Below are 13062 nucleotides of genomic sequence, written 5' to 3'. Positions count from 1 at the left end.
TGATAGGAGCATTGGAGAAAGGGCAAAATAATCAGAAGCCGTCTTGTATTGGGGTATTATCAACATTGTTTTCAACATTACTTTCGGAATTAACTTCAATGGATTAATCAAACACTTGGTAACTAACGTTTTGGTAAAACTATGAACTCACCAGCGTTGTCTGATACACTTGTTGCATGCTCGCAGGTCCTTAGATTGTCTTGGAATTGGAACTTGCTGTCTGGAGTAGCTGGAGTTGTAACACCCCCAAAATACCACCGGCGGAAACCCCGCGAGGCGTGTTACGCATCAGAGTTCGAGCCACCAATCACATTGAACCAATGATAAACATTTAGATAAGTCATGACATTAATTACCAAATAAGATGTCTACATGATATCAATTCTCAAAAGTTGTGTAACGGAAGCATGTAATCGTTTCATAATAATAATAATCAAAATCAACGCATTATTTATAAGTGAATCCAAGAGTCTCGATCCATGACCACTCCAGCACTCCCAGATAGCAAGTCCATGTTCCAAACGTTAACGACCTACAAGCATGCAAACAAGTGTGTCAGACTACGCTGGTGAGTTCAAAGTGTTGCTTACGTGATGTGTTACCAGATACATGTTAATGCAATTTAATGTTGCGTTACGATGTTGCTCATGTTAGATACCCTAGGGAGTGTGCCCATAAGTATCCGGGGAGTGGTTACCCCTTGTTTGTCTATGTTGCCATCGTTAGATACCCTAGGGAGTGTGCCCATATGTATCCGAGGAGTGTGCCTCTAACAACCATAGCCCTGTCCAGATAATTAGTTCACGCCCGTCCTTACGGCCCGGTGTGAGGTTTCCCACCTAATAGCGCTATCAACTAATTACCCCCATTGCCCTCCAGGCAATAACCAAAACCGATTAAGTTGTTTACCCAATGTTTCCCTTCCAAATGTTTACCCGTTGTCCCAAACCACCGGGACGCATGCTTGAGAAAATGCAATGAACTCACCTTTGGTTTGCTCGGTAGATTGCGTTACCCATTCCCAGTTGGTCAACCAAACCCTACCGTGGTTACCAAAGACAATCAGTTTCATAACACATAGATCACATACTCTTAGCTCATAACATACGAGTAGCATAACAACGATACACATAACATAATACTAATCATCTCAGTTAATCATGCCTATATCAGTTCATGGTCATCATATTTCCTTTTCAAAAGTTAGCATACGAGGCAAGTTAACTTTATAGCACTTATCGAGCAATTCGGCTCACACACAAGTAAGCATACATGTTCACAATCATGTAACAACTCAATTAATTCAAGGTGCCAAACATTCAAGTGTGTGTCTACATAACTGACCAACTTACATAGTGCGGTACAATCATAATTTATGCACGTGACCTCAAAATACACCTTAGTCATTTAGCATACATACTAATTTCTAGCATAGTCTAACAGTGCACGATTTTGGTTCATTAGTTTAATAATGATAATCACAATAATGGTTCATCATCAGCGAAGACATCATCACATGGGCTGCTCTTATGGGTCAACACATGGGCGCCACTATTTTGATTTAAGATCATCAACTTTATTAGGGCATATGCCTTCCCTTCTATTGGACCATTAAAGCTACTGTTATATCAACATTAATTATGAATCATATATTGATTTCATGCACACATATCGGTATCAAGCACACATATATTCTTAACTTTATTGTGATATCACAATCAATCACCTAAAACACTTTCCAACTAGATTGAATAACATAATTATTTTGTCAGTTCCAAACATTCATATGATTCAATCGATTACAGGCTTCACATTTCTAGAACCCTAATTATTATTGATCGGTTTCAGCGTGTCCTTTATTCACTCGATTTAAGCAACACGATTCCATTCAACAATCATTCAAATCAGATTGGTCATCATCATCAATCAGATTAATCATCATCATTAACGAGCACCCTAACATATAACATTAATCATCATGATAACTATTTCATGTTAGATCTATGAATAACCAACATTCTTTAACAAGTGCCTTCAACTAAACAATTCTTTATCACGTAATGCACATAGCCGAGCCTAATTTAACAAAGGTTAGATAAACACATACCTACTAACCAGGGGGGGTAATTATCGCTAGACACAAGAGACAAACGTCAAGGGATTGCAACTTTGAATAGGTGAACTGCCGTCGGCTTCAAAGGGAAGAACGAGAGTGTTAGGGTTTTGATTATTTGCGTCGCTTCAAAATTATGGGAACCTATCTCTCGACTCTGGTTGTTTATGCGCTAAAGGGGTAGGCCGGTCCTAGCTTTGGGTTCTACTTGGGCCGTGCATCATAGCCCGGTTGCTGTGGGTTTGGGCCGAGAATAAACAACAAAGGTAAAGTGTGGCCCGGTTCTAACATGCAACGTAGGTGATGTGCGATTAAACTCAACTAACCCACAACCCCTAATAACAACTAAGTCAGCCATTACATGCTTACTAAAAGCACATAGCCAGTACACGTAATTTAACGATCAGTGCGGCCCAAGACTACAAAATGCATTGTTAATCTCAATAACACACTACATTAATCAAAATTATTAAAGGCACGAGTCAGGGAGAAGTAGTGAGGGATCAGAATCGCAAGACTGGAAGGTACTAGTCTTGAAAGTTCGGGTTGTCACATCATCCCCAACTTGAAAGAAATCTCGTCCCGAAATTTGACAAGTAAGAACTGAGGAGTGAAGTGAGGAAATTAGGATTATTGCGGATTTTGCTCGGGTGTCACATCCTCCCCATGTTACAGAAATTTCGTCCTCGAAATTTAGGCTATAATATACTCTAGGCTCCAATTATGAGTTTGTCGATAATTCACTAAACACGTAGTTAAACATGGTTTCACGAAAGTTCACCAAATAATATATAAGTCATATAGCATATGAAGTCAGATAACTTATAAATTCACATAAGTTATGTTTCTTTATTTGTTCAGAAATAGTGTTTTAATTGTTCATCAACGTTCGAGTACAACCCATGTGTAATTCCGTAATTCCCCGAATTACCGTTATGTGAGTGTTATGCATGAATGAGTGTTTGAGGTGATAGAGTTTGTGTTAATTGCGTTAACCTAAAAATGTCTTGCTCTTAAGTAGAAACACAATTTGAGTTAATAGGAGCTTGATAATGAAGAATGTTGTGACAAGTTATGCTAAGCTCAAGAGATGCTCACAAAAGTTGAAATACGAGTGTGTCATACATCTGTATGGCATTGCCTGATGCATTCAACATCTGCGACCGGGGGGGGGGTTGTTGCACTAGATATAACTTGGGTGAGCTATACGCCTTCGAATTTGGGGACTTGCAAAAAGGCAGTGTTTAGTTATCATGGATGTTGTATATTAAGTAGCCAACACTTCACGAAGCAAGTGTATCTAATGTATATCTAGAGCTTACCAGAATTGAGGCGAATGTCGTACATCATAAACGAAGGGTCGACGAGATAAACCGAACTGGAAATGTGTTAAGGTAGTTTGTTACAGGCTAAAATGCTCAACCCTCGAATCACGTGTGTCGGGTGCACCACCAAGATTTTCTCGAAGCAAAATATGTGAATGTGATAAAGTGAGTGTAGGGGATATATGTTTATATATGGTATTGCTACCGGCGATCAGAACTGGTGCAGTCACCCCTATCGAAGATCAAAGGTGATGCCATCGTATGTAAGAATTCGAGAAAGAAAATATAATTTCTTGGAACAGGTGATCCAAGCAATTCAATCAATCGATTGAATGAAAACTCAAGTTAGGCATTAATCCCTATTTCAGACTGGTATCATCTTGACTCGTTCGTTCAGAGGGAAAAGAGATTTTCAGTTGATATTGATCGTGATATTTTGGTCGCAGTTGGTTGTAGTAGATGACCAGCCCTCGATCAAAGAGAGATAAGCATGGAACAAAGAGGTCGATGAAACTATACATGAGTATGGTGCTTTCACACAAAAAGGAATTTTGACCTTGGCATACCTTACGTAAGTAAAAATTTTATTTTATGTTCTTGCACTTGATGATCTTAAGTATGACTCATTCCTCGAGTGACGTTCGTAGAGAGTGATTTAGCCAAGTGAGGATTAGCGTATAACAGGGTTATGCAGGAACTATGGTATTCATTTTAGCACAACAAGATAGGACGCGAAGAATATACCAAAACGCGGTTATCATCAATCTGTTCCATCTAATTGTTTTAGAATCATGAGTAAAGTAGCAAATCCGATGATGAGGATGTAGCTGATCGCAAACAAGAAGTATAAGTGGGAATAAAGTGATGTACTGGTCGATGGGAGCGTTATTTTGAGGGTGTTGGCGCAAGAAGAATTATGTTGAAGAATAACGGTTGGTCGAATTCATAGTGATCCGGTTTAATCGGAGCGTTCTCCACGGTCGTCTAGCCTGCCGTATGCGAATAAGAATGGTTCACTAAAATCCATGTACGAAATTGAGTGTGTAATTGGTCGAACATGTATGAAGCCAACTTTGAAGGGTTGAACTAAGGCGTGTGTATTAGGAACATCAAGTATGTCACCAAAAGGTTTCATTACAAGGACACGAAAATATTTTCGAAATGATATGGTCATAAAATGATACACAACCATCCTCAGGGTACAAGAAGTGATCACTACGTATCAAAAGAAGAGTTTATCAGGTTATTTTTAAACTAGAACACAATGTTATAGGAGTTTATGCGTAGACAATCGAGAATGTAGTATGACCATGATAATGGAATGATAGGTTTATCTATATCAAGAACAGTAACTAACCGTCACCTTAAACGGTAAGCGTCGGCCATGGCAAGGGCTAGGGGATAGACTAGCTTAGAGAGGAAAACTGTTATACAATAGCAATTCTAGCGATACAAGGAGTGAGGTTATTGTTTATGTCATCATGTTTACCCGGGAGTTGATTAACTTATACCCCCGTCCTCCGTTGTCCCTCATGGTTCTATATAAGAGAAGGGAACAATCTTATGGGTCGAAATGAGGTAAAAGTCGAGTATCACATTGAAATCTACAAACTACCAAGTTTACACACAGTAGGGCAGAACCCTTCTCACGCTCATTAAGCCTCACTGGGATTTGCATGCACCCTGCGTTATTATTAAGTGTGCACCCAAAATAATAAGGCAATTTGCATGCTTATCTCAGTGCCTCTTAGCTTGCGCTCGAAGTCTCCCCCGTCCAAACAACACAACAGAGGATATCACAGTTCTATGGTTTACATGAGTCGAAGAGTAGTGTCACACTATCAAGTCACTATGGTGTTAAACGTTTCAGTTCATGTATGCTGTGAGTGTGTGACTACTAAGCAAGTAATGCATAAAGTGAGAGAGAGACGAACCTTGCAATCTGGAGCTGAGTGTCATGATCGATTTTCGAAGTTGTTCGGTTATAGTCTGGTTTTACAAAACGTTTTAAAACCTAGTTCACTATAACCAGTGGCTCTGATACCAACTGTAACACCCCCAAAATACCACCGGCGGAAACCCCGCGAGGCGTGTTACGCATCAGAGTTCGAGCCACCAATCACATTGAACCAATGATAAGCATTTAGATAAGTCATGACATTAATTACCAAATAAGATGTCTACATGATATCAATTCTCAAAAGTTGTGTAACGGAAGCATGTAATCGTTTCATAATAATAATCAAAATCAACGCATTATTTATAAGTGAATCCAAGAGTCTCGATCCATGACCACTCCAGCACTCCCAGATAGCAAGTCCATGTTCCAAACGTTAACGACCTACAAGCATGCAAACAAGTGTGTCAGACTACGCTGGTGAGTTCAAAGTGTTGCTTACGTGATGTGTTACCAGATACATGTTAATGCAATTTAATGTTGCGTTACGATGTTGCTCATGTTAGATACCCTAGGGAGTGTGCCCATAAGTATCCGGGGAGTGGTTACCCCTTGTTTGTCTATGTTTCCATCGTTAGATACCCTAGGGAGTGTGCCCATATGTATCCGAGGAGTGTGCCTCTAACAACCATAGCCCTGTCCAGATAATTAGTTCACGCCCGTCCTTACGGCCCGGTGTGAGGTTTCCCACCTAATAGCGCTATCAACTAATTACCCCCATTGCCCTCCAGGCAATAACCAAAACCGATTAAGTTGTTTACCCAATGTTTCCCTTCCAAATGTTTACCCGTTGTCCCAAACCACCGGGACGCATGCTTGAGAAAATGCAATGAACTCACCTTTGGTTTGCTCGGTAGATTGCGTTACCCATTCCCAGTTGGTCAACCAAACCCTACCGTGGTTACCAAAGACAATCAGTTTCATAACACATAGATCACATACTCTTAGCTCATAACATACGAGTAGCATAACAACGATACACATAACATAATACTAATCATCTCAGTTAATCATGCCTATATCAGTTCATGGTCATCATATTTCCTTTTCAAAAGTTAGCATACGAGGCAAGTTAACTTTATAGCACTTATCGAGCAATTCGGCTCACACACAAGTAAGCATACATGTTCACAATCATGTAACAACTCAATTAATTCAAGGTGCCAAACATTCAAGTGTGTGTCTACATAACTGACCAACTTACATAGTGCGGTACAATCATAATTTATGCACGTGACCTCAAAATACACCTTAGTCATTTAGCATACATACTAATTTCTAGCATAGTCTAACAGTGCACGATTTTGGTTCATTAGTTTAATAATGATAATCACAATAATGGTTCATCATCAGCGAAGACATCATCACATGGGCTGCTCTTATGGGTCAACACATGGGCGCCACTGTTTTGATTTAAGATCATCAACTTTATTAGGGCATATGCCTTCCCTTCTATTGGACCATTAAAGCTACTGTTATATCAACATTAATTATGAATCATATATTGATTTCATGCACACATATCGGTATCAAGCACACATATATTCTTAACTTTATTGTGATATCACAATCAATCACCTAAAACACTTTCCAACTAGATTGAATAACATAATTATTTTGTCAGTTCCAAACATTCATATGATTCAATCGATTACAGGCTTCACATTTTTAGAACCCTAATTATTATTGATCGGTTTCAGCGTGTCCTTTATTCACTCGATTTAAGCAACACGATTCCATTCAACAATCATTCAAATCAGATTGGTCATCATCATCAATCAGATTAATCATCATCATTAACGAGCACCCTAACATATAACATTAATCATCATGATAACTATTTCATGTTAGATCTATGAATAACCAACATTCTTTAACAAGTGCCTTCAACTAAACAATTCTTTATCACGTAATGCACATAGCCGAGCCTAATTTAACAAAGGTTAGATAAACACATACCTACTAACCAGGGGGGGGGTAATTATCGCTAGACACAAGAGACAAACGTCAAGGGATTGCAACTTTGAATAGGTGAACTGTCGTTGGCTTCAAAGGGACGAACGAGAGTGTTAGGGTTTTGATTATTTGCGTCGCTTCAAAATTATGGGAACCTATCTCTCGACTCTGGTTGTTTATGCGCTAAAGGGGTAGGCCGGTCCTAGCTTTGGGTTCTACTTGGGCCGTGCATCATAGCCCGGTTGCTGTGGGTTTGGGCCGAGAATAAACAACAAAGGTAAAGTGTGGCCCGGTTCTAACATGCAACGTAGGTGATGTGCGATTAAACTCAACTAACCCACAACCCCTAATAACAACTAAGTCAGCCATTACATGCTTACTAAAAGCACATAGCCAGTACACGTAATTTAACGATCAGTGCGGCCCAAGACTACAAAATGCATTGTTAATCTCAATAACACACTACATTAATCAAAATTATTAAAGGCACGAGTCAGGGAGAAGTAGTGAGGGATCAGAATCGCAAGACTGGAAGGTACTAGTCTTGAAAGTTCGGGTTGTCACAGGAGTGGTCATGGGTCGACTGGAGGGATTCATGTGATTGAAATCTTGATACTATGCATTGGTTTTTAAACAGTTTAACTTTGGTTTATTATTTGCTTCCGCTGAACATGTTGGTTTTCATTTAAACTTGATGGTGGTATTTTTATTAATAATTGAGAATTCTTATTTAGAAACTTGTATGGGTTCAATGTAATTAGTGGCTCACAGTTGGTACGTCACACGCCTAACAGGGACATTCCGTGGGTGGTATTTTGGGGGTGTGACAAATTTCAATACAGATTATTTGGATCATGGTGACCAATGCGTTACCTGTGAAGTATGTAATGCAAAGTTATGGGATGCAGAAAAAGGAAGAGGAAGAAGAAAGGATGGGAAAATGTGTTATTTCTTATGTTGTTCTTACGGCATAGTAGAGCTTCCAGATTACAAAGATGCCAGAGGAAGTTATCGTATCCTATTTAGTAAAAAAAATAATGAAAGCAAGCATTTTTTAAAAAATATTCGCCGTTACAATTCCATGTTCGCATTTACTTCAATGGGTGGTAAGGTTGATTCGACGGTTAATAGAGGCAATGTTCCTTTTTGCTTTAGAATTAGTGGAGAAAATTACCATTCAATTGGAAGTCTTATGCCCAACAACGGAGCGCAACCAAAATTTTGCCACCTATACATATATGATACCGAGAACGAACTTACAAACAGGCAAGCGATATTTAGGTAACTTCCGTTGGTTATTATTAACATTCGCATACTTATTTACATTATTCATTTTGTATTATATGTCAATCTTAATAATATTTGATAACTTTTGTTAACAGTCGTTCAGAGGATTCATCGTCTTCTTATTCTGCTACTCTTGATCGTAAGTTAATAGAACATATAAAAGATGTTTTAGATAACGACAATGAGTTGGTCAAAACTTACAGAAGAGCTAGGGATTCTCTTCAAGACAGCCCTCCTGTAAATTTGAAGCTTCGCCTAATCGGAACAAGAGAAAAAGATGGTCGGAGGTATAACTTACCAACGGCGGGTGAGATTGCCGCTCTCATTGTTGGAGATATAGAAAATGTAATTGACAATAGAGATATTGTTGTTGAGACTCAAACTGGTACACTTAAGAGAATTAGTGAGTTGCACCCGTCATATCTCGCACTACAGTATCCGATTTTGTTTCCGTACGGAGATGATGGCTATAGAATTGATATCCCTCACAGAGGTGTCATTGATGTTGTTAATAAGAAACGTCCAAATTGTACTATGAGAGAGTTCTTTGCTTATCGTATGCAGGATCGGATAAATCAGTTTTCGTTAATCTTGAATTCTAGGAGGTTATTCCAGCAGTTCTTGGTTGATGCTTATACTATGATAGAGAGTGAGAGACTTAGCTATATACGATATCAACAGAAAGATCTTAGGTCTGACACATATGAAAGCCTCCGTAAATTAAAAACACATGGTCAAGATGATATATCTAAGGCTGGAAAACGTATCTTCTTGCCATCTTCCTTTACTGGTGGAGCACGATATATGATGCAAAACTATTTAGACGCTATGGCTCTGTGTAAATGCTTTGGTTATCCGGATTTTTTTATAACCATAACATGCAATCCCAAATGGCCAGAAGTTCAACGCTTTCTCAAAGACACCAATCTCAGTCCGGAAGATAGGCCTGATATCCTTTCCAGATTGTTCAAAATTAAGCTTGATTCAATTTGCAAAGATTTAAAAAAGAATCATCTATTTGGCAAAGCTTCAGCAGGTACATTTTTTAAAATACAAATCAGATTAATATTTATGCCGTAAAGTGTAAAAATTTGTGTTCTTTTTGTAGTTGTTTACACAATCGAGTTTCAAAAACGTGGTTTACCTCATGCCCATTTATGCTTATTCATGGAGCCTGAATCGAAATTACCTACGGTGGACCATGTTGATGGATTTATATGCGCAGAAATACCTGACAGAAATCAAGATCCAGAATTATTCATGCTTGTGAAAGAATATATGATACACGGTCCATGTGGTAATGCTAGGTTGAGTTCTCCATGTATGGTTGATAGGAAGTGTTCAAAAGGCTTTCCCAAAGACTTTCAAGATCATACTACACTAGATTCAAACGGGTTTCCTTTATACAGAAGGAGAAACAATGGCGCTTTTGTTGTGAAAAATAAAATTGACCTTGATAACAGAAGTGTGGTACCGTACAACAAAAAATTATTGAAAAGGTATCAAGCTCATATAAATGTTGAATGGTGCAATCAGGCCGCTTCGATAAAGTATCTGTTTAAATACATTAATAAAGGACCTGACCGAGCGACTATAGCCGTTGTTCAAAGCGATAATTAATCTGACGAACAAGTACAAGACGAGATAAAAGAGTATTACGATTGTCGATATATATCAGCTTGCGAAGCATCTTGGAGGATATTTGCCAATGAAGTGCATTATAGACGACCTTCTGTTATGAGACTTCCGTTCCATCTACCTGGCCAACAACCTGTTGTTTTCGGACCTGATGAGGATATTAACTATGTTCTAAACAAACCATCTGTTAAATCTTCAATGTTTCTCTCATGGATGGAACGTAATAAAGACCCAAATGACACGTTGGCCCGTACACTTACATATGTTCAGTTTCCCAGTTTTTATGTTTGGAAGCTTGATAAGCGAGTATGGGAACCTAGACAAAGGAAAACAGCTATTGGCAGGATTCATTCCGTACCTCCGTCACTTGGTGAAGCTTATTTTTTGAGAATTCTGCTTAACAAGGTCAGAGGACCAACATCGTTTGATGACATTAAAACAGTTAATGGTCTTGTTTACGATACATATAGAGATGCTTGCTACGCGCTCGGTCTTTTGGATGATGACTCCGAGTATGTGGAGGCAATAAAGGAAGCAAGTTTATCAGGAAGCGCTTCATATATTCGTAATTTATTTTGTACCATGCTGTTATCCAGTAGTCTTTCTAGACCTGAGGTTGTTTGGGAAAGTTCATGGAAATACATGACAGACGATTTTTTATATAGACTTCAGAAATACCATCGAGTTACAGGTAAGTTTTGTGTACAATAAATGTTAGTATTTATATTATCAAATACATTATTTAATGTTTTAGATATTATTTAATTTCGGTTTTGTTATTATGAGGAGTTTGATATATTTTTCGTATTGCACAGCGTTATCAATTCCGGAGCACCAACTGAAAAACTATGCTTTGTGCGAGATTGAGAAGTTTTTACTGCGAAATAATTCATCCTTGCGAAGATTTCAAACAATGCCATTTCCAGATATGTCGTCTTCAGGCAGTTCAGATAGTCGTTTGATATTCGAGGAGCGGGCCTATGATATAACACATCTTGGAAATCTCTACGATAGTTAGTTGACAATGTTAACTGATGAACAACGCTCTGTCTTTGAAGAAATTATGGCAGCAGTGAATGGTGATAACGGTGGGATTTTTTTCCTTTACGGCTATGGTGGAACAGGTAAAACATTTCTATGGAAGACATTGTCCGCTGCAATTAGATCAAAAGGTCAAATCGTCTTAAATGTGGCTTCAAGTGGAATTGCATCGTTGTTGTTAGATGGTGGCAGGACTGCACATTCCAGGTTTCACATACCTTTGAATCTTACTGAAGACTCTGTATGTAATATAAAACCAGAAAGTGACGTGTCTAAATTATTGCATGAGACGAAATTAATAATTTGGGATGAAGCACCTATGGTACACAAACATGCATTCGAAGCGCTGGATAGAACAATGAATGACGTTTTCAACATCGACCCATCTCTCAATTCAGACATCCGGTTTGGAGGTAAGGTAATTGTTTTTGGTGGCGATTTCAGACAAATATTACCTGTTGTTCCAAACGGTGGAAGACAAGAGATTGTTAATGCCTCATTATGTTCGTCTTACTTGTGGAGTAAATGTAAATTGCTAAGATTAACAAGAAACATGAGGTTAACCGTTGGAAGGTCGACGGCAGATATTGAAGAAATAAACAGTTTTGCCAAATGGCTTTTGGATTTGGGTGAGGGTAATGTTGGTGGTCCAAATGATGGGGAAGCAACTATTCAAATACCACAAGATCTTATGATTACTGATGAATCTGACCCAATTGCAAGTTTAATTGATTTTGTTTATCCATCAATATTGCAAAACATCAACAACCATAATTATCTAGTGAGCGCGCTATACTTGCACCGAAGAATGATGTTGTGCATGAGATTAATGACAGGTTGCTCTCAATGTTTCCTGGTGAAGAAAGAGAGTATCTTAGCTCTGACAGTCTTTGTCCGACTGAAGATGTAAATGCTACACAACAAAGAATATACTCTCCGGATGTGCTCAATGGACTTAAAATATTTGGCTTACCAAATCATAGGTTGGTGCTAAAAGTTGGTGTTCCAGTAATGTTATTACGAAATATTGACCAACGGAATGGTTTGTGCAACGGTACAAGGCTACAAGTAAAAAAGTTGTACAACCGTGTAATAGAAGCCGAGATAATATCTGGTGCAAATATTGGTACTTCTACATATATACCTCGAATTAATTTGATCCCTTCTGATAAAAAGATTCCTTTTGCTTTTCAAAGGCGGCAATTTCCACTTTCCGTATGTTTTGCGATGACAATAAACAAAAGTCAAGGCCAGTCGCTTTCAAGAGTTGGTTTGTACCTGAAACAATCCGTCTTCTCTCATGGTCAATTGTATGTTGCTTTATCAAGGGTGAAAACAAGAGATGGGGTCAAACTACTCATACTTGACAACAATGGAAAACCGACAGATAAAACAAGTAATGTTGTTTATAAAGAGATTTTCAACGAATTATAATTGATAAATGTATTGCGTTGCTTCTAATTAATGACTAACGTTTGATGATTTCTGATTGTTGCATATTCATGTATTTATATTTAAACACTCTTCCTATTAAATTTTATATCAATCAATTCATTTATTCGTAATCCATACACAACATATGATATAAAACAACTAATATCGTGTATAGACAAATTTTCAACGATTTGTGATTGTTGGTTATTCATGTGTTTCAATATGTGGTTCAAACATTATATATTTGTTCGTGTTTTAACGTGTATCAAATTATAATATTTATGTTAACGGTGATATTAAAGATATTTCCT

The 13062-nt window shown here is 38.1% G+C and overlaps 2 protein-coding genes across 2 annotated transcripts; both read left to right on the top strand.

Moving 5' to 3' along the window:
• Positions 1 to 8450: 8450 nt before the first annotated feature.
• LOC110892867 lies at positions 8451 to 10258 on the top strand. Its single transcript, XM_022140005.1, has 3 exons — positions 8451 to 8632; positions 8734 to 9674; positions 9747 to 10258. The coding sequence occupies exons 1-3, from the start codon at positions 8451 to 8453 to the stop codon at positions 10256 to 10258; spliced, it is 1635 nt and encodes a 544-aa protein (XP_021995697.1).
• Positions 10259 to 11300: 1042 nt separating this feature from the next.
• LOC110892866 (ATP-dependent DNA helicase pif1-like) lies at positions 11301 to 12751 on the top strand. The gene is made up of 2 exons (XM_022140004.2): positions 11301 to 12070; positions 12154 to 12751. The coding sequence occupies exons 1-2, from the start codon at positions 11301 to 11303 to the stop codon at positions 12749 to 12751; spliced, it is 1368 nt and encodes a 455-aa protein (XP_021995696.2).
• Positions 12752 to 13062: the final 311 nt, after the last annotated feature.

Source organism: Helianthus annuus, chromosome 15 (assembly GCF_002127325.2).
Source record: "Helianthus annuus cultivar XRQ/B chromosome 15, HanXRQr2.0-SUNRISE, whole genome shotgun sequence".
Classification (NCBI taxonomy): Eukaryota; Viridiplantae; Streptophyta; class Magnoliopsida; order Asterales; family Asteraceae; genus Helianthus; species Helianthus annuus.
The sequence above is the reverse complement of the archived record's forward strand: the minus strand, read 5'-3'. Positions and strand labels throughout refer to the sequence as shown.